The sequence below is a fragment of the Schistosoma haematobium genome, chromosome 4, assembly GCF_000699445.3.
Source record: "Schistosoma haematobium chromosome 4, whole genome shotgun sequence".
Taxonomy (NCBI): domain Eukaryota; kingdom Metazoa; phylum Platyhelminthes; class Trematoda; order Strigeidida; family Schistosomatidae; genus Schistosoma; species Schistosoma haematobium.
The window spans coordinates 733,847-757,815 of record NC_067199.1 but is presented as its reverse complement, the minus strand read 5'-3'; the positions used below and the strand labels follow the sequence as shown (position 1 = coordinate 757,815).

The window sequence follows — 23,969 nt, the reverse complement described above, 5'->3', positions numbered from 1 at the left end:
TGTAGCTTGAACCTTAAGACCACCCTTTCAAAGTTGGTGAGTAACGCATAAAGTAATCTGTATTGTGCGGATATGGCTCTGCTTAATTGATTCTCACTTCTATGCAACTGGTTTTTACGTATATCGCCAAAGTGTTTCTGTCGAAAAGTGTAAGTGTCTTCGTAAACACATAGACTATCTCACCAACAACAGCACAATATTTTTTAATTCAACCCATACATATGTGTTGACTAACCTGCTTATTGTTGATAAGGTTGTAGCCCTTTCTAAAGAAACAGTTTCTCGGTGAAGGCCTTTTTGAAGCCTGGATTAAAATATGCTCCGAATATCATTACTCGAAATATATAATATATATGGAGTTGCCATGTTTCACACATGATACACAAATGATACGGACGTTTGGTTACACTAGTTATTAGATTTCGGGATAGCTTGTACATGATAAATTTTGTTTGTTTATAGTTTCTGCGTTATATTCTTTTAACATGGGTTTAAGTGTCTAGTTAAATTGAATGATCTGTAGAAGCGATAATAAGTTTCCTCCATATGGTCAACTTACCGAATGATTATATTTTCTTACTCCAGAAAAAGGGTTTGAAGATTGATTCTAAATTCAGCCCATATACGTCATTCTATTAGTACTCGCCTTCTACGTCCTCTGAGTTATCTTGATGTGGTAGGACGAAAAAGTGGATATGTCAGGTCCAAAAGCACTTCATAGTATTCTATACACCAAAACCAAATCACCTCAATCTACGGTACGACATAGTAAAGCGGTCTAAATTCCCAAGCCACTCTTTGCATGGTAAGCATCGGAGTTCTAGAATTGCACGGGTGACTACTCTTTGTATGTTTTCTCAGATAACCGATTCACCTTTTAAACAAGGGTTTGCAGCCTGAACGAAGTGTTCAAGATTAGTTCTCACTAAGATTGAGTATACTTTAGTGAAAACAGTAGTGTCTAAGTTGGTGAATGTTTGTCTTAAAGCTTATAGTGATCTAAACCGCTCGGCTGCAATCTCACGGTAGTGGGCCATGGTCTTAAGATCATGGCTCACAAGATCATTGTGAGCAATGAATCTTCCCCAATGCTGTACAGTTTTGCTTTTGCTTCCTCAGTGTACACGTAGACGCACTTAGTCGCGTTAACAGGCATTAGTCATGTTTTAAATCAGTTAACGAGGACTTCTAAGTTTACCCGAAGTGCACGTGCATACGGATTCCCCCACTAACACTACTGTTTAGTCTATCAGCCCTACAAAGTAGGAGACCAAGCAATTGAATTTCACTATCACACACGACGTTAACCACGTTTCGGAGATGTCAATGAAATCAAGGATTTCTCTGTCCACCACGTTTTTAAACTCCTCCGTTTTATTTGGTAGGCTGCGAAAATTTGTATAGCATATCTTTGATTCTATGAAATGCTTTCCCACACCATCGTGTGGTTTAAGAGGCCGTTTTGTTCCGAACTTTTACATTGAGAAAACCCTTGAGTATAAGGCTTTTTTCATCATCCCAACGGCGCTCATCAATATCTCCTTCTACCGATCGTTTCTTGATAGAATCGATCAAACTGATCTCTGCACGGACGTATATTCCGGATTCAGCCAGTTTGCGTGAATTTTCCACCATTAGGTTTCTTTCCTCAGTGGAAGCAAAAGTAACTTTTAAGAGGAGGCTTGCCTAAGTACTTTCGGAATCCAATTCTGTCCTATCATATAGAGCTTATGAATAATAACTCCTGCTATTGTTTCCGGGAGTAGTTTGCTGGTTAAGGACTTAATATGCATCAGGTTGTGTTGAAACCTAGTATTTGGTTCGTTTTCGGAAGACTCTCTTAAATTATGGGAAATGACTGACTTCTCTGCAAGACCTGTGTCGACAAGCTTCGAGGTGTTTTCCTCAACTTTTCTCATCCCCTCAGTCCGATTTGGCGTCAGGCGTACGGATGTGCAGCTATCACTCTTCCTCCTTAGTTTTCTACGTTCTACTGTGAACCAATCGTTGACCTTATTTAGTTTCTTAGTCAAATCTAGAATGTTCAGGCTTTTCTCCTGCATAGTTTGTTTTGCGTTGATGTGGGGTTCTGTAGCTGAAACCGTCCACTCATGTTTTAGTGCTCTCTGTAATTTGTTTCTTCTCAGTGTGATTTTTCTTTTTCCTTGTAACCTCTGCTACATGTGTTTGTCATCCTTTACATTTTGTGTGTCCATCTTGATGGTTTCATTCAGATCTAAAGCTGGATCTATAACGACTCTCATTGCTTCCTCGAGATCTGACAGCTGCTCATCTGCTGTAGGCTGTTTATCCGAGGGAAGCTTTCTAACTGTGTTTAACAGCACAATCGTCCCCAGAACCAACAGAGACTGTAGAGCAGCATGCCTTGAACAGCCAATATGATAGTAGCTTGTAACAACTCCTGTATGCTGCTGATATGAGTCCGGTACACACTTTGAGATACCTTTTGTTGAAGTTGTCACGTTGCATTTCATTGTTGATTGGAAAGAAATATGTGGTTCTACCACAAAGATATTTTATCTGCGTCATTAAAATTATTAAGCAAACTCACGGACAGAACGGTGAAAAGAGTCTAGTTGACCGCGGAAAACGAAACAAAAGACGATGAAAACGAAAAGAAGATTTCTAGAATAACGGTGTTTCGAGAGCTTTAAAAGTGATAGACATAAAACAAAAAGCTATAACTTCTATGTTGCTGTAACTAAAAGTTTAACTTGAATAAGTGTAAAAGAAAGTTTTATACGTTAGGACGCAAACAAAACCTAAAAATTAACTCGGCTACAAAGAAGAATCAACAGTTTAGACTAACAAAAGTTTATGATAATCCATATTCTAGTAGCAGTCAGACCCTTTCACTTTTGGACGTGTGAATTATCCCCCTAGGTTATTTGTATAGTAGCCTCCACTGTTTTACCCCCTTTCTTCATGCATTCTTAACATACTACCGTTATCTAATTGTTGTATCCTCTAGCATCTGAGCTATTTGTAAAGTTGTACGGCAAGTTTCTCATGTCAAAATTACAGAATACTGAGCTATCAGTTGGTATTGTGTTTTCAAAAGGCACTACTCAAGTGTCATTTAATCTTTTCTGCTTCGTATGTCTAGTCTTTAAGCTTCACGTTGCGGGTATTTATGGATTCAGAGGTCAGTCCTTGAGGTTATATACTAGTAATAAGTCGACCCAGGAACCGCAGAATTCTGTTTATTAGGCTATGAATCACTTCTGTTGTTTGTGAGCAAGTGATAATAACTGACTGTACGACCTAGGTTAGTTGAATATGGTTTAAACCAGTCGTCTTCCTGTTAAAATCTTAGTATTTAAAGTAATTAAGACATCGCTACATAACTATAATGTCTTAGGGTGGAAAACCTTAGACCTCCATATTGTTATTTCCAGTAGTCTTTTGGTCTTTTTCGATCAAATTCTTTCGTAAAAACTTTTCGATATGTATTTACAGTTCATCTACTTATTCCTGACCACGATTCGGCTGGTACGACAAATAAGCTTAATCGGAAGCTGTCAAACCTTCATTTTTATTTTGGAAAAACTTCAAATGCTGGGATGTTTAGTTTTGTTATGAGGATTAGTAATATACATTTACATCTCGGTTTCCCTAGTGTATGATGAAGCGGGCCTTTGTTTATCGATTTTAGCATCATAGTTCAATTATCTGAACTGATCCTAGTTTCTAAAAGGCCTACTGGAAACATAATCTGGTTTAGATTATCAGCTACATGTGTATAAAGATCAGTGATATATTAGTAATACAACTCATTTATGTGGTACAGGACCTATGTACCTGATTTTGAGAGGGCTATTGATACTGCTCGTCTACTCAGATCAATATAGTTTACCGAGGTTCAGACCTGTGACTTTATGGTTAAAAGTCGGGTTCTTAAACTACTAAGCTACCGCCCCAGCAGTACCACTACCTGAATATGTTAACCCGCTTATTGCAGGTTTTTTGTCTAAAAAATCTACCCAAGATACGGAATTGAAGTTCTACAGTTTGAAAATGGTCAGAGGGATAATTGTTACTTATTAGCGTACGGGTACATAACCTACGATCATTAAGTTTCAAGTTTAGATATAAATTGGCTTACTTCTATTTCAATAGTTGGTTGTCATTCTTAGCTTACATAATAACAAGCATAACATACAACTTGTTAAATTATATGAATAAGGTTGTGGGTTTCATCAATTTTCTACTCACTTCCTCACATTCTCTTTAAATGATTAGAGCTATAGAAGTTCGACAAATCAAATTTTAATACAACAATTAGATTTTAAATGGATGGAAATAAAATATCAGAGCTTCCTAGTAATTTCGTGCGTGCAGAATGTTGTTGTAGGGATGGCGCAACATGATTTGTCCGTGCATAATCTCAAGAAATTCTACTAATATACGCCTTCGATATAGATCCTCGCTTTTAAGAAGTTTCCAAATAGTCACTTCTGTTTGGTTTGGGCACTTATTGTGACAATTCTCAGACTATATCCACAATATTACTCATAAACTATTTCTTGTGATTAGGTTAACAAAACAGTCGAAATACTATTAGCTGATAATTACTGCATCGAGGATTTCAATGCAAGGAACAAATATTGCAACTTCATCATTATCTCAAGCATCTCAACCACAATTATGGTCTCCTATCAATCCAATAACTCATCAAAAGACAATGACCCATACACAGACTGTTTACAGTGCTGATGTTCTGGCTTCCACAGTACCATCATCACAACCACTAGCATGTTATTCACAACCTATTTCTCAACCCATTCAAGCAAGTCATATAAGCTCAGAACTACCAGCAGATGGACCTCTTGTGTCTGATTGTTATGCTGCTCTTTTGGGATTGGCTGAAACTTTCAGGACAATGAGTCCTCCTAATATGCGACTTGCCGTTCATTGTCTCAAAGCTATTCTTCAGTTCAAACTTTCTGTCAATCTAGAAGCTCGCACACATTTACAACTGGGACGGCTACTGTTTCATTATAGCAAAAGCGATGAACAAACAAAATTTCACTTGGAAAAGGCTCGTACTTTGGGAGCACATCTAAAAGCTAGTGATGATTCCATCAAATTTGAAGCCGCTACATTGTTAGCTGAGTTCTTTGAAAGAAAAGTAAGTGTTTCTTTCATTTTTACTATTAAAAACTCCTAATTCATTTGCTTATATAAATTATACCATAATTTTTTGTGCAGTTCTATGATTTCAAAAGAAATATTTTTATCTGACTACTGTTTTGTTTGAAAACAATATTTACCTAATTTTCATAATCTAATGTCAGTCAAAATGTCACACAAGTATCAGCAAATAGTCTGCTTTATATTCTCAAACACGTCTATATTGAACCAAGAACATTGAGATCTTTACACTGCTATGTTAATTTTTATCCATAGGAACAAAATCTATAGTTTACGAAACATCAGATTTAGATAATTTTTTGATTCATAGATGAGATAACTTTGCTGATTGTTGACTTGGATAATCCCACATTTCACACTCCAAATCCCATTTCTGGAAGTAAAAGTTTTAAAATTGAATCTTTATATTTATTTATTTGATTGGGTACAAAGAGGCACCGAATCCATATGCGCCACACAAGTCACTTGATTTGTGTGTGGGATGTGATACTGTCTGGGTGCCCAGACCAAATCAGGTAGTTTTCTTAAAGGGCCACATACGGAGCCTTCGACCTAATTCACAAGGCAGTGGAGCAACGTCACAAGATGCGGTCGGTAGGCAATAATTTGCTTGTGCGCTATTTGTTCTCTCAGGATTCTGGAGCCCATGTGACCATTGGTTTGGAATCAGGGTTTTCCAACTCCCCTAGATGTACCCTCCGTGCCCAGAAACCCGGTTAAAGCGCCGGACATTCGCTTTTTGTCCCCTGAATTTCATAAACAACACCGGTGGCGCGAAAAGGCAGTGAGTAAGACTTCCCTGGCAGTGGCTGTATACGCGTAGTTATGTGAGAGCATTTGAGGGCTGAATGTTTATTACGAAAGCTTTGTTTTCACATGACTTCTCTTGTTTCACAATTTTAGGGTAAACGATATGAAGCAACTTGTATTCTAAACGATGCCATCAGATTATCAAATAACAGTCCATATTGGCATTGTCGAATCTTATTGGAACTGGCAGTAAGTATTAACTGTTAATGTGAAGTTTCCGTAAAATATTTCTTTAGACTATACATGAATCCATCTGCGTCTCCTCCCCAATTCGATTAATTTACTCGTCCAATGGATAGAAATTATAAATATCGTGATGATAATAATAAGTGAATAGATTAAATCATCTATCAAGTACAGGTTTATGTGTTCAGCTTTGTACCACACCGTTTGTATACGAGGACTAATGATATTACCCAGATTCATAAACTGAATTAAGTTAATTGTATTTCAACTTTACTAACTGTTAATTAAAATTCTATTGGTCTAATCAATAAGGTGAATTTTTGTCGACTCAAGTATCCGGAACACCTGATACGTATGCGTAACTACCACCTACCTCGACGTTCATTGTTGATTGGTTTACGAGCAAGTTTGAAGAAAGTTAGGAGCGACTAAGTGAATATGCTGTGGCAATCAATGAAATTATTGACTGTTGGCCTAAGCTATGTTGATAGGCACATATTGTTTGATTGTAGTCCTCACAATAGCCGGGATCAGTAACTGGAGACTTTGAGCGAACATGACTCAGAATCGTCCAAAAGGACTCAGTTACGTTCACTGTTTATCTTCGCCCAGATATTAAGTTTCAGTCGTTCTTCATGTATCCTATTTCATTCTCTTTTTTTTCGAATCATATTCTCAATGTTTAGCTCTTCTCATTGTCATTACTCCCAAGATTATTTTGTCTCGTTTTCTACTCATCTATTTAATTTCATGTCGTTGCAATATTGTAGTATGGCAACTGCTATCAACTCACATTTATGCTAGGTCCCATGTTAGTTATAATTGTTTAACTGTGGTTATTAAGTAAATGCTCAACCGATCTGACTTCAAATGATAACTTAACTACAACTATGAAATTTCATACATAAATCAAAGTTGAGATCGATCAGTTATCAAAGATCTTATTTAACATTTATAAATATTAGACATATATTTCTTTTAATTTAACAATTCACTAGATTATATTGTTTATTTATTACTAGTGTTATTATTACTATTATTTTTATAGCAAGCTCATATTGCTGAACGAGATGTGAATTCAGCTTGTGAAATATTGGCAATGGGCTCAGAATATGCACGTTTACATAATTCCGATTATACAAACGGTTTATTTCTATTAAGTAAATGCATGGTCAGTTGTTTATTATTTCCCTGTTTCTTTAATTTTTGTCGGTGTGGGGGGGGGGAGGGGTTTATAACAGTAGTTATATAATATTTAACAGTGTTTATCGTTAGAATTTGTTCAAGCTACTAAATGCAAAGAATTCTGTGATTAGACATACCCCTAATTACTTAGATATTAGCAATGAAGCAAAATAAACATAGGCAAATGAGTATTTTTTGAAAGGGAAAATATGTTTCACTGATTTACAGTAGAATAAATTACTACCAGTGTCGTTTCTTAAAAATTCTCCATCATTTTGTTAGATATGTAGTTTGTTGTAGAGAAATATTAGAAACCAGTATCATTATGTAAAACGTCAAGTAACAGAATATTTATTTATGATAATATAACCAGTTCTTTTATGACAATTTTCTTGTTGATTTTTATGTACCTACAGTTACTTTTGGCAAGTAGACAACTTCCGGAAGTTACAGTCACATTAACCAATGTTAGTCGATTAATTGAACAATTCAAAGGAAATATGTATCATCGTGAGGCTTTACGTGTATTTTACCTTGTTCTGCATGTTTCATTTTATCTTATTTCTGGTCAAGCAAAATCTGCCCATCCAATATTACGACAACTACATCAAAGTATTCAACAATTTGCTGCTATGGATGAAGGTAATTTGTGTCTTTAGTTAAAATCACTTGTTTAACTGAAAATACCATAGAAGCTTTGACTACAAGTCTTACTTACTTACCAAGTACTGATTTATATACTTAGCTCCTCGTTACATTGTATATGAGGGGTAGTGAGTAGATTTAAAATCTATTACCTGCTAATTGGAAAACCAAAAGCTTTAATCATCAGACTAGGACTATTAACGGTGAATTTAACACAGAATGAGCATAAGTATTAATTGCCGTTATTTTGTGATATTTCCTACTATAGTTTGTTTGGTGGTTGTAATACTACTACTTAGTATAGATACTATCAAATTTTCCTCTTCTTCGATGCATGTTCCTGTTCCCTGTCTAATCTGTTTCCAAGGTTTCATAGCTTCGCTTCAGTAAATCCTATAGCTCAAGCTGACAAATAGTGGGGCGGACTTATGTCACTTGTCTTCGAATTATTGTTGTCAGTTAATAAACCGGTGAGCGATTAATCCTGATGTTTGACGCAAGATTTCAGGTAAAAATGACATACAGGTTGATTAGACCATGAACTGTAATCTAGGAAGATAGCTGAGATATATGTCACACTTGACCAGCCACTCCTTATCCCAGGTTTTAACCTACAGACCTCAGGTTCAAAGTGTGGCGCACATATATCTGGTGCCCCCTTGTACCAATATTCATATGTTCAAATAAACCAATAAAAACAGGTTCAAAACATACTGCACCTATTTCGCTTTAGAAAGCTGGGTAGTATCACTAATACTCACAAATAGTGTGGCCTGAAGCTGAATGTGATGAACATGTCTTTCCTATTCCATCTCTGTGTTTATTAAAAATATTCACATATGAAATTAATGAAGTTATAACTCGATAATTCAACTGTTTAACTTTCGACTGTTGACTTGTAAAATCTGTTCCCGGTTTGTTTAAATTTAGCGTAGGATGCCAATTTGTTCTCCATTATTGGAGTTGTATTTGCTCGTCTAAGTATTTATTTTACCAGTCAACTTCTAATTTGATATCATCTTCAAAAAGAATATCTCTTCATCTTAATTTTCTTAACACAAATGTACTATCAGTATGGGGATTTGTGGAGGTTGTATTACTTTAGCGGTTGAATTTACGAGTCAGTCTAAGCTAGATCACCATTGAAAACCTGGAAATACTGGACAAATGTACTAGCATACATCCTACACCCTCTTAGCACGCATTTTAAAATTATCATTTGAGTTATTTATTCATAATTCATTATGTTAATACAAAGTTGTTTCAGAATACCACACTGTAATTCTAAACTTGGTTGCATATTTATTATATGTTGAGGTGTATTAATTATTGATCAGTTCAGCATATTTCTTGTCTGCTAACCTTGACATATTATCATCGCAATAAAAATAGAACAGTTATTTAGCGCAAAGTGGATAAGAGAAGATTGTTCACTGAACGGATGATAATCATCAGTAAAATTGTGGTAATACTATTATGTGGCGCTTGATTCGTTGGACAGAACTATACTCCGATGTTATCTATTGAAAAAGAGTGCGCCTAAGGAATTTAGTAGCATCTTGGAGATTCAGTTCGTAAACACCTCAGGTAGATTAAGGGCATGCAACTATCTCTTAATTGTTCCAGTTCAGCAGTAGGGTCAAGTAAATTTTGCCAATATCAATATTCACCTTCACCATTTTCATCAATGACATCATAGAAACAGCTCTGGATGAAGTACATGATGGCGTGAATCTGTTACCTAGAGAAGGACCCTTGAACCTTGAAGCCACAGATAACACTGTCCTACCGTGCAATGATACGCAAAATATCCAAGTCGTACTTGATCAGTTAGTATTTATTATCTATAGGTACAAGATTTACTTTGCACCTGAAGGTCAAGTAGTTCGGCAAGACTGGTTGGGATCCTAGATTTAGTGCAACTTAGTATTTTGGGATGTTATCATAAATGACTCAGAATAGAAGCCGGTGCCTATCCTGTGTAGTTTTGTTTTACATGCTTCATAAAGTGCTGGGAGCTACCTTAACTGAAAGAATTATTCCTGGTTCCATTTCTTGTTATATGCTATTGTTCTTTTCTTTTATTTCTTTATAATGTTTTCCTTTTATTTGTATACCTCACAGCTTTTTTATTTTGCAGTTGTACCAAAATTCATGTTTATTAAATAGGAGAAAAATTATTTAATTCCTTTTGTTTGTTTATTGATTATTTTATTTCAATTTAACAGCTGATACTACATCAACAAATGAAATTGAAAGATTTCATTGGATGCCTCGTGAACATATGGTTATACTAGTTTACCTTGTTACGGTGATGCAATCAATGCAAGCTGGAATGTTGGATAGAGCTAAACGATCAGCTGAAAAAGCATTAATACAAATTGAAAAACTATCTGTATTCGATACTAGTCCATTACTTACTGTATTCCATTTAAGTTTACTCGAACATACGGCTATGGGTCGTTTAGTAATGGGTGTACAAACAGCAGCTGCACAAGATATTGGTCAAGCATATCGAATATGTCAAGCGAATCCTGCACTAATGTATAAACGCCTCCCACAGTTGCATACTTTAATTGGCTTGTATGCTATGTCAATGAATTGTATGAATCAAGCGGAAAATCAGTTTAAGTATGCTTTAAGAGTAAGTTGGATTGGGCTCTTTTATGTATTAAATATTTGTCCCCTACATTCGTCATAGTTTGGTCTCAGTTGGGGTACTACTAAAGATTATAGAGTGCTAGACAGCTGTTCCGTTTCCACCTGGGATTCCCCAGGAGCATGGGTCGAACCCAGAAATTATGAGTCTGAAGTGCACCCAACCATTAGAACCACTGAGTCAATATTCAATAATACAATTTCAACTTTAAACAATCTGAGATATAGTGACATACCTCTACATGTGCTTTTATATTAATGAGAGATTGGTTGTTTTTCGTATTTCATTTATGTATCCTATAGTTATTTTCTCAAGCACTAGAATTTGTTTGATTTGTTTTATGTTTCAACATTGAGAACAGTGAATTCATAGTGATTACTCCACGCGATGTTAACTACCAGACTGTGTTACTCAAAAGGGATTAACTCGTGGTAATAAATTACAAACTCATTCGTTATGCTATAACGTCTAACAGAACAGTTAACTGTGAACATTCTCTTGTCTAAAGCTGACCACGATCTAATATCTATATCTTTTAAGTGTAAGTTTTACTAAAATCAGGTATCATATAGACCTATATCGCTTTAAAAATATCTTGTAGACAGTAATAGATGTTTTTGAACATATTGATATTGAACTTTTACCTTGATGAGCATGTGTATGACTAGATTGTTCTAAATATGTAACACAAATACATTACACTTTTCTTATCACCTCCAACATCTCACTACGCTAACGAAATTTATCTTTTTTTATTCAGCTACTTACGAGTAGTAAAATGGTTTAATGGATAAAGTCTGGGGTTTTCACTTTTAAATTCATTGATATTCATAACACTTCAAATAACAATGAGCTTAACTCGTAATATACCATTGTTTATTTGATTTGTCGGAATTGAAAAATATATATATATATATATATATATATATATATATTATTTACTTGTGATCGAGGTTATTAAGTCTTAGATTATTCATGAATTGAAATTACTATGACACACTAACTTGGTTGTTTTTACAATTCCATGAGCTTAAAACAATACAATAAACACAACTATGTAGTGTTTGATAGTTTTCAATATTTTTTTCAAGTTCAAATCAATCAATGATGTATCCTCCAAATCACTAATTCATTCTAAGTATTATCGTAACTTAATTTTTCTATTTGATCCATCACATGATATGTCATACATTCAGATCAATTTTTGTTGTTGTTGTCATAACTATCTGGAATATAATGAATATCATTGAAATTTCCAAGTTCTTTTTTTTCTGCTTCATTTATATCAACTGAATTCATGTTAAAATGTAATAGATCAAGTAAGAATTTTCACTGATTGAAATCATGAGTCAATTGAAGCTAGACCACCATGGAAAACCTGGAAGCACTGGACGGCCGTTTCGTCCTAGTATGGGACTCCTCAGTAGTGCGCACCCACGATCCGGTTAGAGTATATGCAATAATGAACAAATTTTTTTCCAGTTATACAGGATATATTTCAAACAGTAAATGTTCTGGATAGATAGTATTCACTATCAAATATATCCAAATAAGTTCTCAAGTGATAGTCAGATTTCTCAATGTTATCTGATTTCTATAAGTTCGATAAACCACCATTTGATGATCAGTTTTACCTATCTCAACGATCTGATTAGAATAGATTTACTGAAAAGGTTATTAATTTAGGTTCTATTGTAATAGGAATGTTGGTTTAATAGTTACCGAATTAGAAGTTATTGCTATCACTAAGTAAGTAGTTTCGTTGTGTTGGTGGGAGTATGAGGTCAAAATTACACTTTATACTAGAAAGGATTGTATTGTTGACAAGAAATTTTATATATTTACTGTTTTATGTCTTGTTTTGAAGGCTGCGTAACTATTCGTAAGCTACTAGTATTTGATCACAGATGCCTTAGAAATATTGCTCGCATCTGCTGGGATCACCGGGTAATTAATAGTGAGGTTAGACGCAGGGTATTAGGGAATGATGGTAAATCAGTTGATGAGGTTGTAAATATCCATCGACTGAGATGGTTGGGCCACGTGTTGTGTATGCTTGAACACTGATTACTATGACGCGCAATGCTGACTAGTGTTTTGGAGGTGGTTGGAAGAAAGTTGGGGGTAGCCAAACCAAAACGTGGCATTAGTCCACAAAGTCACTAACTTCTAGTCTTAGTCATGTTGGTAGATGCAGACTACTTGGTTGGGGTCTGTGTGACTATCATTACTATTATTTCACAGTTTTCTTCTTTAAAATTTCTAATTTTCCAAGTGATAATAATTTTAACTTTTCTTTTCATGATATTTAGCTTATTGCTGGACCTCAACAAGTTACTGGATGTCGAACAACTAATTCAAACGATAAAAATCTTTTAAGTTTAACAAATTCTACCAGGGCATCATGTCAACCAGATGGACCACGTGATTCTTTGTCAGTATTAATTTGTCTTAATTTAGCTTTAGTACATATTCGGAAAGGTAACACGGTTGAATGTGAAGTAAGTGTATATGAAATATGTTTTTCACTTTATGAATTCATTTCAATAATTTTTACTTACTTACGCCTGTTACTCCTAATGGAGCATAGGCCGCCGACCAGCATTCTCCAACCCACTCTGTCCTGGGCCTTCTTTTCTAGTTCCGTCCAATTCTTGTTTATTTTTCTCATGTCTATCTCCATTTCCCGGCGTCATTTCAATAAAAATCATAACTAAATCCTTTAAGTTATAGGTTTGAATCTTGTCTCTATTAAATTGATTGAAATGAGTTAAACTACACAAAAAAATGTTTAATTGTACATGTACAGAAAGTTCATAAATAATGTAAAATTCTTATCTACTACATTTTTATGAGAAATACATATTTCATGATTAGATTTATTTGCATTACACTTGTTAATCAATCTGGCCCTGGTACGACTGAGAATGGGAAGTCAGCCCTCCCTCTGCAAATGCTCTCACATGGCCACGTGCATATAACCACTCCCAGGGAAGTCCTACTTACTGCCTTCTCGCAACACGGGTATTGTTTACGAAGTTGAGAGAATAAGAAGCGAATGTCCGGTGCTTTATCCGGGTTGCTGGACACGGAGGGTTCATTTAGGGGGGTTGGAAAGACCTGATTCAAAACCAATGATGTACATGGGCTCCAGGATTCTGAAGGAACAAATGGTGCATGAACCTGTTGTTGGTCACCGGCTACCATGGGACTGCATCTCCTTACGTTGCCTCACTGCCTTGTGGATTAGACGGTTAGATCGAAGATTTAGAGTGTGGTCTCCTACGAAAACCACCTGCTTTGAGCACCCTGGCAGTATCCCAGACCTCTTTGTACCGATGTTTATATATTTAAATAAATAAATTTATTTGCAAAGTCAACATTTGTATATAAATTCTGACAAAAGAAAACAAACAAACAAATACATCCGATACTTTGTCATCTCACTTGTTATGATGTAGAAAAATTTAATAAAATACACTAATAAATAATCAGTTTTTCAATAGTTTGACGCTTATTTCTATCTAGACTAAATTAACCCTGATGAATCCAATTGATGCGATTGTCAACGTAGATTGATTTATGTGTGTGACTAGTATTTGTTAATGAATATAAAAGTGGATTAAATTATGGCTAGTAGTGTGGTGTGTGATACTTATATTAACATAAGTAGTATATGATGTTAGTCGTGAACGGAAGGTCTGGCATCGGAGAGACAAGAGGATCGAACAGTAAAGAATGGGAACAGAATACAATTTGTATGAAAATGCAAGAACAATGAAGTCTGAATTATTATGAGACAACTGATGGACATTTTGCAAATTACGTATTTACTTTATGATTGTTAGATATTATTAACAAGTCCTGTAATTTTGTATTGAACACGTTTGATTGTCCCCACTGGTGTTCTGTTCACTACAGTAGTACTAACTAAACAAATTATGAAGTTATTATTCATTTTGGGTTGTATTCGTTTATGAAAACTTCAAGTCTAAACCTTAATTCTAGTTTGCGGTTGGAGACAAGATCCACATCAATGACATAATTTTATTTATTCTTTAACATTCTTTAAATACTGAATTAAGTGTTATATCTCAAATTAACATTCCTCTATATCATTTATTCTTGTTTAGCTGTCAGGTTGAAATTTATTATTATCTACTCCTCTTGTTAATTTTTTCTTTCATTATGCTGTTGTGTGGTGTAGCACATATTGAACTAATGGACCTATTTGTCAGGTTTTAGATTTTTTTTATAACTAACTGACTATATCATCAAAGGATTACAATACCACCAAAAATGTATTGGTTTGAAGTAGTTTGTATGACATGTGTCTTTAGTATGATATCTGTAAGCTGATTTTCATTAACCCATGGAAGAGATAAGAGTATTACTCAATGACTAGACGCGTTGACTCGAATTCCTATTCCTTCCTATCTATTGTTCACTATTTATATATTTAAACTGACTATTTATATATATCTTTCATGTATTATCCTAAGTTTTAACAAAGAGTAGGTAGAAAGCTTTATGGACAAAATCTAGATGAGTATGTGCATATTTTTTGCTGGGAATTCCATATTGTACTGAGCTTTTAGTGTTGAATAATGCGATTATTGATATTATGATTATTAAGTTATACGTATGAACCGATCCTTATAGAGATCTGTGGATGGAAACTGTAGCCAGATGTATAATTGTATTAGTATTTCCCAGGACTGTCTAGTTTGTAATGTGGTAGTCACGAACACCACTATTCAAATCTGAGACCACTGAAGACACCCGAAGGCATTGTATTTTTCAATTCAAATTATCCATGGAATAATGTATAATGGAATTATTAATTAGCAAAAATTCCACAGTCATTCTGACCATATGTGCATTTTTCAATTACTATGTGTCCTTGCGATATTATGTGATCTATTAAGCTTTATTTCGCTTAAGATACATTGATCCAGGTGAAGAACATTTCATACTGGTTCTTAACTTCTAATTGTCACATGTTAGAGGTAAGGCTAGATTCTGCAAACCCCAATGTAAGTGCTAACAGCTCATAATAATAATGGATTATTGTGATCTATGTAAGATTCTATCTTATGCATCCGTTTTTTGTTTGCTTCAGTGGATATCAAAGTCAGGACATAATCTTTACCAAGTGATGAATTAGAAATAATCATCGATATATTTGCTCAATGTATTTCATTGCCAATCTAACCAAATAGTAATATTTCTGATGAGATTCTAAATCAGTTTTAGATATAATATAAACGGAATTCATTGGATTGCTCATGTATTAGATTTATTGATAAGGATTTGTAAGCTTCACAGGACTGTCTTTTGTAGCTAATGATAGTAAAATGTTTCGGTTCATTCTTCTTCTTCTTCAAAAAGAAAAATTGAAAAAATGTTACATACCTCCACTCTTAGTTCTAATCACTCCTGAAATTCGATAATTTGCATACATTGCGTAAAACATAGTCATTGAACACGGGATTTAAACATTTGAACATTTTCAATAATGTGCCGATTGTCACAGGTGAATCCATGGGATTTTGCATTGAAAATCAAATGTTGATCGTTGAATTGGCTGGCAGTTCCTCTGAATTGCATGAATATATTGAAATGTATCTGATCTGTCCAAGATTGGCCGGGATTGTACTTGGGACATTCTCTGTATATTCACTTCTAAAGTTAAACATACAATACCTGCATTATATTTCCAAGTTCAATAAACAAACTTCACAGTTATTCCACGAACTACTGATTATATGATTTACTCCCATCATTTATACTGTCAGACGATTAGTTAGACATTTAAAGCTAAATGATTCTTCGTTGGGCCTGGTACCAAAAATGTGTAACTGTCTCCTTGAGTTTGGTTGTTTTATATATAAATAATCTTATCAACTGGTTTGATTTCTCATTAATTACTTATTTTTACTTATAGGCATTGTTAAATGAAGTATTTTCATGTGGTATCCATGTACTTGAAGGTTGTTGTTGTCTTCGTGCTGCTGCAGATTATGTACGAGCATTTCAAGCATTTTATGAAAATCGACTAACAGATGCAAAATTATTTTTACGTGAAACTGTACGATTAGGGAATGAAGAAGAATTGCATCGTTTATCAGCTTCAGCTTTTATTACCATGGGTCAAATTCATTTAAATGAACAAAATACAGCTGTAAGTATAGATATGTGAAGTAATAAATTCACAGTGACATAATATCATGTATATTATAGCAATTTATTATCAGAAGGGGTTTTATGGAGAATTTAGTAATTTCAATAGTTGAAATCATGAGTCCATTGAAGCTAGACCATCATGGAAAACCTGGAAGCACTGGACGTCCGTTTCGTCCTATTGTGGGACTCCTTAGCCGTGTGCATCCACGATCCCACCCCACGAGATTCGAACCCAAGACCTATCAGTCTTGCACGCGAACACCTAAGCTTCAGAGCACGAAGCCGGCATCCAATAGTGTTAATGTTTGACCTCAATCAATCCATGAAATTGCGCCACTGTCCGCCATTGTCTTCAGTGAGTTACTTTCTCCCAACGGACCTAATTGAACTCTACTGGTCACCACTTCTCATGTGCTTCCAGGTTTTCCATGGTGGTCTAACATCAATCGGTTCATGATCTCAATCAATAAAATAATAATAATGACTGTTTCTATGGTATATCATATCATAGTATATCATAACAGCACTCCTCACTCGTGATCATATTGGGAATCAATAACTGGATATTTAGACGATGTATGCTATTTTTAAATTATTGAGTTGGTATCCAATGGTTTACATTTTTAAGTTCAGCCTGTTCTCGGTATTAGGTAATTATCATCCACTACCTTTGATGATGTATCTATCTAACATGTCAGATTGATAAACTCTACATGCCACAATTAATGCTATTATGAAATCTGTCATATTAAATATAAATGGGATATTATTCACTATTCTTATATGCTGCTAATAATTTACTTTCATGAACTTTTTACTCATTTAATTTTAGGAAGGTCATAAAATGATTAGTGCAGCTATTCACATAGCTAATCGTTTACCTGATATAGGAATTCAATTATGGGCAACTGCTTTACTTAAAGGTGTTGCTAATCTACGTGGTGATACACAAGAAGAAACTCGTTGGTTTACTGAACATGATCGTTTTTCAAAAATTGTAATACATGAACATATGCGTGCTATTTCTGCCCCAGAACATTCACTTATTGAGGTAAATTGTTTTTATCTTGTTTATTTGTTTAATTAAATATAAATTAGGGCAGACATAGTTGAATGACTCTTGAAATAACCTCGAAATAATTTTGGCCGTTTTCAGTTAATCAGAAAGCAGGTTATAAGAAAGAATAGTTTATAATAATGAATTTGTCAATGTTAGTAAGGGGTCCTTATATAGTGAAATTAAAGTGAGTCTGATAGAGGGACTTATTCATATGATTCTATGTTAATCAACTTTGTAGACAGTGAATCCAAATCTTGACTAATAGTGTGCAACCGTGAGCATCTCTCACTTATCACTTGGCTGATACCCGATTGACCCAGGGTATCATTATGATCATTATTTCTGAGCATACATATTTAAAGTATTGGAAATATTACAGTGGTTTTACTTCATTTATATCAGTTATTGGAAGTACACTGGTTACAGGAGTTTCTTTGAGACAGTTCGTTATCATTAAATTTATTTTTTACTTTTTTTGCACTGCTGAGGAGTCCCACAATAGGATGAAACGGCCGTCCAGTGCTTCCAGGTTTCTTATGTTGGTCTAGCTTCAACTGACTCATGATCTTACCCATTGAAATTACTATAATATCCACAAAACTCAGCCCCCAAATGCCCTGGTATGGCCGAGAGTGGGGTGGGCCCGCCCTCCCTCTCGAAATGCTGCCACACGGCCACGCGTATACAGCCTCTGCCAGAGAAGTCCTACTCACTACCTTCTCGTGGCGGGGGTGTTGTTTACAACAATGAGAGGACGAACAGCGAATGTCCGGCGCTTTAACCGGATCCCAAACCAATGGTGCACATGGGTTCCAGTATCCTGAGAGAACAAATGGTGTATGAACCAATCGTTAGTCACCGGCTACCATGGGACTGCATCTCTTCACGATGCTCCATTGCCTTGTGGATCAGACCTTTAGGTCAAAGGCTCTGGGTGTGGCCCCGTTAAGAAAACCACCTGCTTCGATCTGGGCATCCGGGCAGTATCACAGCCCACACACACAAATATGGTGTGGCGCATATATATTTGGTGCCCTGTTGTACCAATATTTATATGTTGAAATAAATAAATAAATAATCATTAAATTAATGATCGATGACAATTAGATGAAATAGGAACTTGAATACGAATATTACTAAATATATGTTTAAGTAATTAAGTTGATTTTAATATGCAGTATCATTAAAGAAAATCAATGTAAAGATTTATTAGATACGACTAGATTGAAGTAATGGTGGTATCCGATTATTACCAGAATTGGACTGGCACCTAAAATCACCAGCAACTGTATTTGAATGAATGAAGTTCATGATTGCATTAGATAAGTTTGATTTGCATTGTATTACGATAAATTCAAATCGTGTAGTGTCATTCAGTCAACATGTCTCTATTTATAGATTAATATAATAATATTGTAATATAATCAACAGAGAAACGGATAGACAAGTATAACCAAACAAAAGTGTATTAGAAAGATTAGTATATTAGGTATTCTAATTAATCAAGCAACTGAGAACAAGTTAACTAATAGAATTGTAGTAGTCCATTTGACAGTCACATACTCTAGCAGATATTATATTCTAAAATGAATATTCAATTGTGTGAAATTACCATGTTTGTATTAAAGACTATAAAGTTCTTAACTAGCAGTATGATTTGTCTTAGTCACTTTAAAATGAGTAAAAATCAAATCGCTTCTCATTATATTTGTTTTCACGTTTTCTTGACATTATTTCTTGTCTACTGTCGCATCGCATAGAATTGTTTTTGTCGACAATCTTTTGTTTTCTAATTATTTTATTTATTTATTTGAACACATAAATATTGGTACAAGGGGTTACTCGGTACATATGCGCTACGCAAATCTCATTTGATTTGTGTGAGGGCTGTGATACTACCTGGGTGCCCAAACTGAAGCAGGTGGCTTTCTTAGGGGGCCACAACCGGAGCCTTCGACCCACAGGTTTGATCCACAAGGCAGTGGAGCGACGTAAAGAGATGCAGTCCCATGGTAGCCGGTGACCAGTGATTGGCTCATCCGCCATTTGTTCCCTCAGGATACTGGAGCCCATGTGCACCATTGGTTTGGAATCATGGTTTTCCAACTCCCCTTGGTGGACTTTCCGTGTCCACCAACCCGGTGAAAGCACCGGACATTCGCTTTTCGTCCTCTCAACTTCGTAAACAACATCCGTGGAGCGAGAAGGCAATGAGTAGGACTTCCCTGGCAGAGGCTATATACGCGTGGCCATGTGAGAGCATTTGGAGAGGGAGAGCTAACTCCCTCCCTACCCTCAGCCGTACCAGGGCATTTAGGGGCTTTGTTTTGTAAATGCGTGATTGAATCATCTTCGAAATAAGGTGGCATCTAATCCGATAATTAGATATTCTTTCTTCAATTATCCTCCTCGGTCTTGAAATTGTTGTATTAAATGCAACTGATTCTCTCTTATACTTTTGGCTTACTATTTTTACACTATTTTCAAAGTAAAAATTAGTTGATAGCCAATTGTCATTATCACATCCCTCACACAAATCAATTGAGATTTGTGTGGCGCATATGTATCTGGTGCCCCCTTGTACCAATATCTATGTGTTCAAATAAATAAATAAATAAATAAATAAATAAATAAATAAATAACTTGTCTTAATCGATGAACTGAAACTATAGTATATCTCACTTGGTGTTGTTTGCTTGTATCCTCCCAGTAAACATCAACTCTGAGATGTAGGTACATTCAACTGATGAGTCCCAGATAGGACGAAACGCACGTCCTGGATTTCATTGCTAGCCATTATCTATCTTCGCTTATACAATATATATGTTTTCGTATTTTATACATATTTTACAATTTATTCATTCAATCTTAATTTGTATTTGTATTTTTTCTTTTTAATAAAAAAATTCTAGTGGTTAGATGGACCATTGCCTGAACTTCAACCACCGCATACAGTTGCATCGACTTCAGATACTAATTTAATATAATTCATTGTTTCTATCAATAGAAATAACTGATCTCCTTATATAAAAAGTATTATCTTTTCTTTTTTTTTGTTGGTTTGATAATACTTATTCCATTCTATTCATTCTCCATATGTATTGTTCCCTTTTCTTCTATCTCTCTCCTTCTCTCTCTTCCTCCCTCCCCGCAAATTACATCGAAATAGGCATAGTTTTTAAATAGAATTCAGTTGATATTCAATTAAATTTATGATTTCTATCTCACTAAAAACAAAAAAAAACATTTTGTATTTATTATTCATTTACTACTACTGCTACTAACTATTGTTAGTAATCATAATGAAGATTTTTCTATCCTTGTACAAAGAAAACTAAATAAACAAATAAACAAAACAATTTAACATTTGAGTTGTTTTTATCTTTAAAAAATTTTTTTTCTCTTCTGTTGTCACTCAACAACAAGAACAACAATGACGACAACACCCACAGTAACAACAACAACACCACCACCACCAATTGTATTTATATTTATTATTATGTAATAATAAATAAGTCATTCATTTTGTTTTGTTTTGTTTTAATTTTTGTTTTGTTTTAATGTTTGATTTATATTGATGATTATTAAGGTTCTTTTGTTTATTTCATAATTCATGAATAACGAATTCAAATAGTTTTTGTGTAAAACAAACAAAAGTATACAGTTAAAAATAATAAAAAAAAGTATCTTTTAAAGGGATCAGTTTTTTTTCTTCCTTCATTTGTTGTTATGTACTGTTGTCATGATTGATTGAGTGATGTTATTGGTTGTGTTCATGTTTGAATCATTTTTATTTGATTGAATTATTAATATTCTTGTTTAAAGATTGATATTCATTTTTGTTACGGCAACTTGGACTGATGCATATAAATGTGCGAGATGATAGCAACCGATGGTTAGAGACCCTGAATGACATGGCTCAAAATCGTTTGCAATGGCGCAGGTGCATCCACTCTTTGTATTCTCCCAAATTTTGATCTCCTTATTCCTCCTTATCTCTTTTTTTTCTCTTCCCAAATTTATTTCACTGTATTATACTCTTTAAATAACATCTCCAAACCCTAATCTTCCCGATTACTGCTTATACTCTTATTACCTCTACCACTACAGGATTTGAATCGACCACTGCATCTCTGTGCTAATGTGGTGTGGCAACTCGAACTGATGTACGTACGTACGAAGTCCTACGTTGTTGATGACTAACTGACTGACTATAAATGTGCCTGGTCCTACATTGTAGCCGACTGAGTGATATTCATTTTTGTGATTAGTTACAAAATCAATTCATTTTGATAAAGTTTTATTCTTTGAGTTGGATGATTTGTTTCATGGAGCTTATAAACGATATTATTAGCATAAACTTTTCAGATAGAAGTGAAATGTTCGGATTTCTCCATATATATGATTCATAGCTTATTCTGTAAACCTTAATGTTGATTAGTTATTGTTGACTTTCAATCTGTTATTGTTTACTTCTTTATTTTGGTTGTATCTTCCATTGGTAAACAATTAATAAACAATGAACCAATCAACATCGAGGTCTATAGGACCAAGATATGAACCATATGAATGGAGAAATTCGAACACTTTACTTTTACCTGAAGTTTTTGTCTGGTGATATTGTTCAGAAGAACAATGAAAACTCCACAATCAAACCATTCAATTCAGTGAACAAAACTCCATCAAAATCATCCACCTGAGCTACAAGTCTTCACCATCTCGGAATCAGTCCAATCAGTAATAGTTATGATGAGTAGGAATAGATAAAAAAAATGGCTGGAGTAGACATCAGTTTAAAGTAATAGTCAACAACTGTTTACAATGTTAAAAGTGATTATAGTTATTATAAAGGCAATTATCAGTGAGATTATCACTGATGGGTGGAAGTTATTGATAAGTTTTCTAACCATACTGTTATAATTTTTGGTAGAATATATCAAGGAAGAGTTGAATTATCACTTCATTGACTTATTTATTCGTAGAAGAATTCAACAAATCTTATTTGTTCGGAATTTATCATACGAACTTATAGATTAAGATTCAAGTGAATAGAGATGTAGTCAAGTATTTCAGTGATTTACGGAAAATGAAATCAATAGTTGGGAAACAAGAAAAAAGGCTCTTATATTTCTACTGGAAAGTTCTAGGATCCCTATTCTCTATGCTATAATTTGTGTAGCAACCTTTTATCTGCGCGCTAATTATTTATTTGAACACATAAATATTGGTACAGTGGGGCACTGAATACATATGCACCTCACAATTCACTTGATTTGTGTGTGGGCTGTGATACTGTCCGGGTGCCCAGACCGAAGCAAGTGGTTTTGTTAGGGGGCCACAATCAGAGCCTTTGACCTAAAGGTCTGATCCACAAGGCAGTGGATCAACGTCACAAGATGCAATCGGTAAGCAGTCATTTGTTCGTACGCCATTTGTTCCCGCAGGATCCTGGGGCCTATGTATAACATCTTGTTTGTAATCAGGTTTTCCAACTCCCTTAGGTGGACCCTCCGTGCTCAGAAACCCGGTTAAAGCGCCGGACATTCGCTTATTGTCCACTTGATTTTGTAAACAACGCCCTCTATGCGAGAAAGGCAGTGAGTAGAACTTCTCTGGCAGTGGTTGTATGCACGTGGCCATGTGAGAGCATTTGGAGAGGAAGGGATGACTCTCCCCATCCTCGACTGTACCGGGGCATTTGGGGGCAGTTCAAACTTTATTTCAACTCAAATATTACTGATTCATTTCGTATGTTCATAACATTCAGAAATTAATATAAAATATACAGTTAGTAATCTTAAATAAAACAAATCGTGAAAAATGTATTTCAAATAATAAACTTTATAAATCAAATAATATATTTGTAATATACCAATGGGTAGAAAATTTGATTTCCTGACGTTTCGTAATTCAGTGTAGGCTACTTCTTCAGAGAATAAATAACCGAATCAAAATTAATCCAAGTTTAAGTAGTACAAAGGAACAACGCAAGAACTTCATGTATATTAACTTTTATTAAGAACAGAAAACCTTTTGTAGCTACCTTAATAGATAGATCTTCGT

General features: G+C 34.8%; 1 protein-coding gene across 1 annotated transcript; it reads left to right on the top strand.

Moving 5' to 3' along the window:
* Positions 1-21,922, top strand: MAU2 (mau2 chromatid cohesion factor). The gene is made up of 10 exons (XM_012939641.3): positions 1-149; positions 4,558-5,152; positions 6,079-6,174; positions 7,220-7,342; positions 7,773-7,998; positions 10,230-10,645; positions 12,973-13,161; positions 16,608-16,844; positions 17,679-17,897; positions 20,819-21,922. Exons 2-10 carry the CDS (start codon positions 4,613-4,615, stop codon positions 20,891-20,893), a joined length of 2,121 nt encoding a protein of 706 aa, XP_012795095.1. The 5' UTR covers positions 1-149; positions 4,558-4,612; the 3' UTR covers positions 20,894-21,922.
* Positions 21,923-23,969: the final 2,047 nt, after the last annotated feature.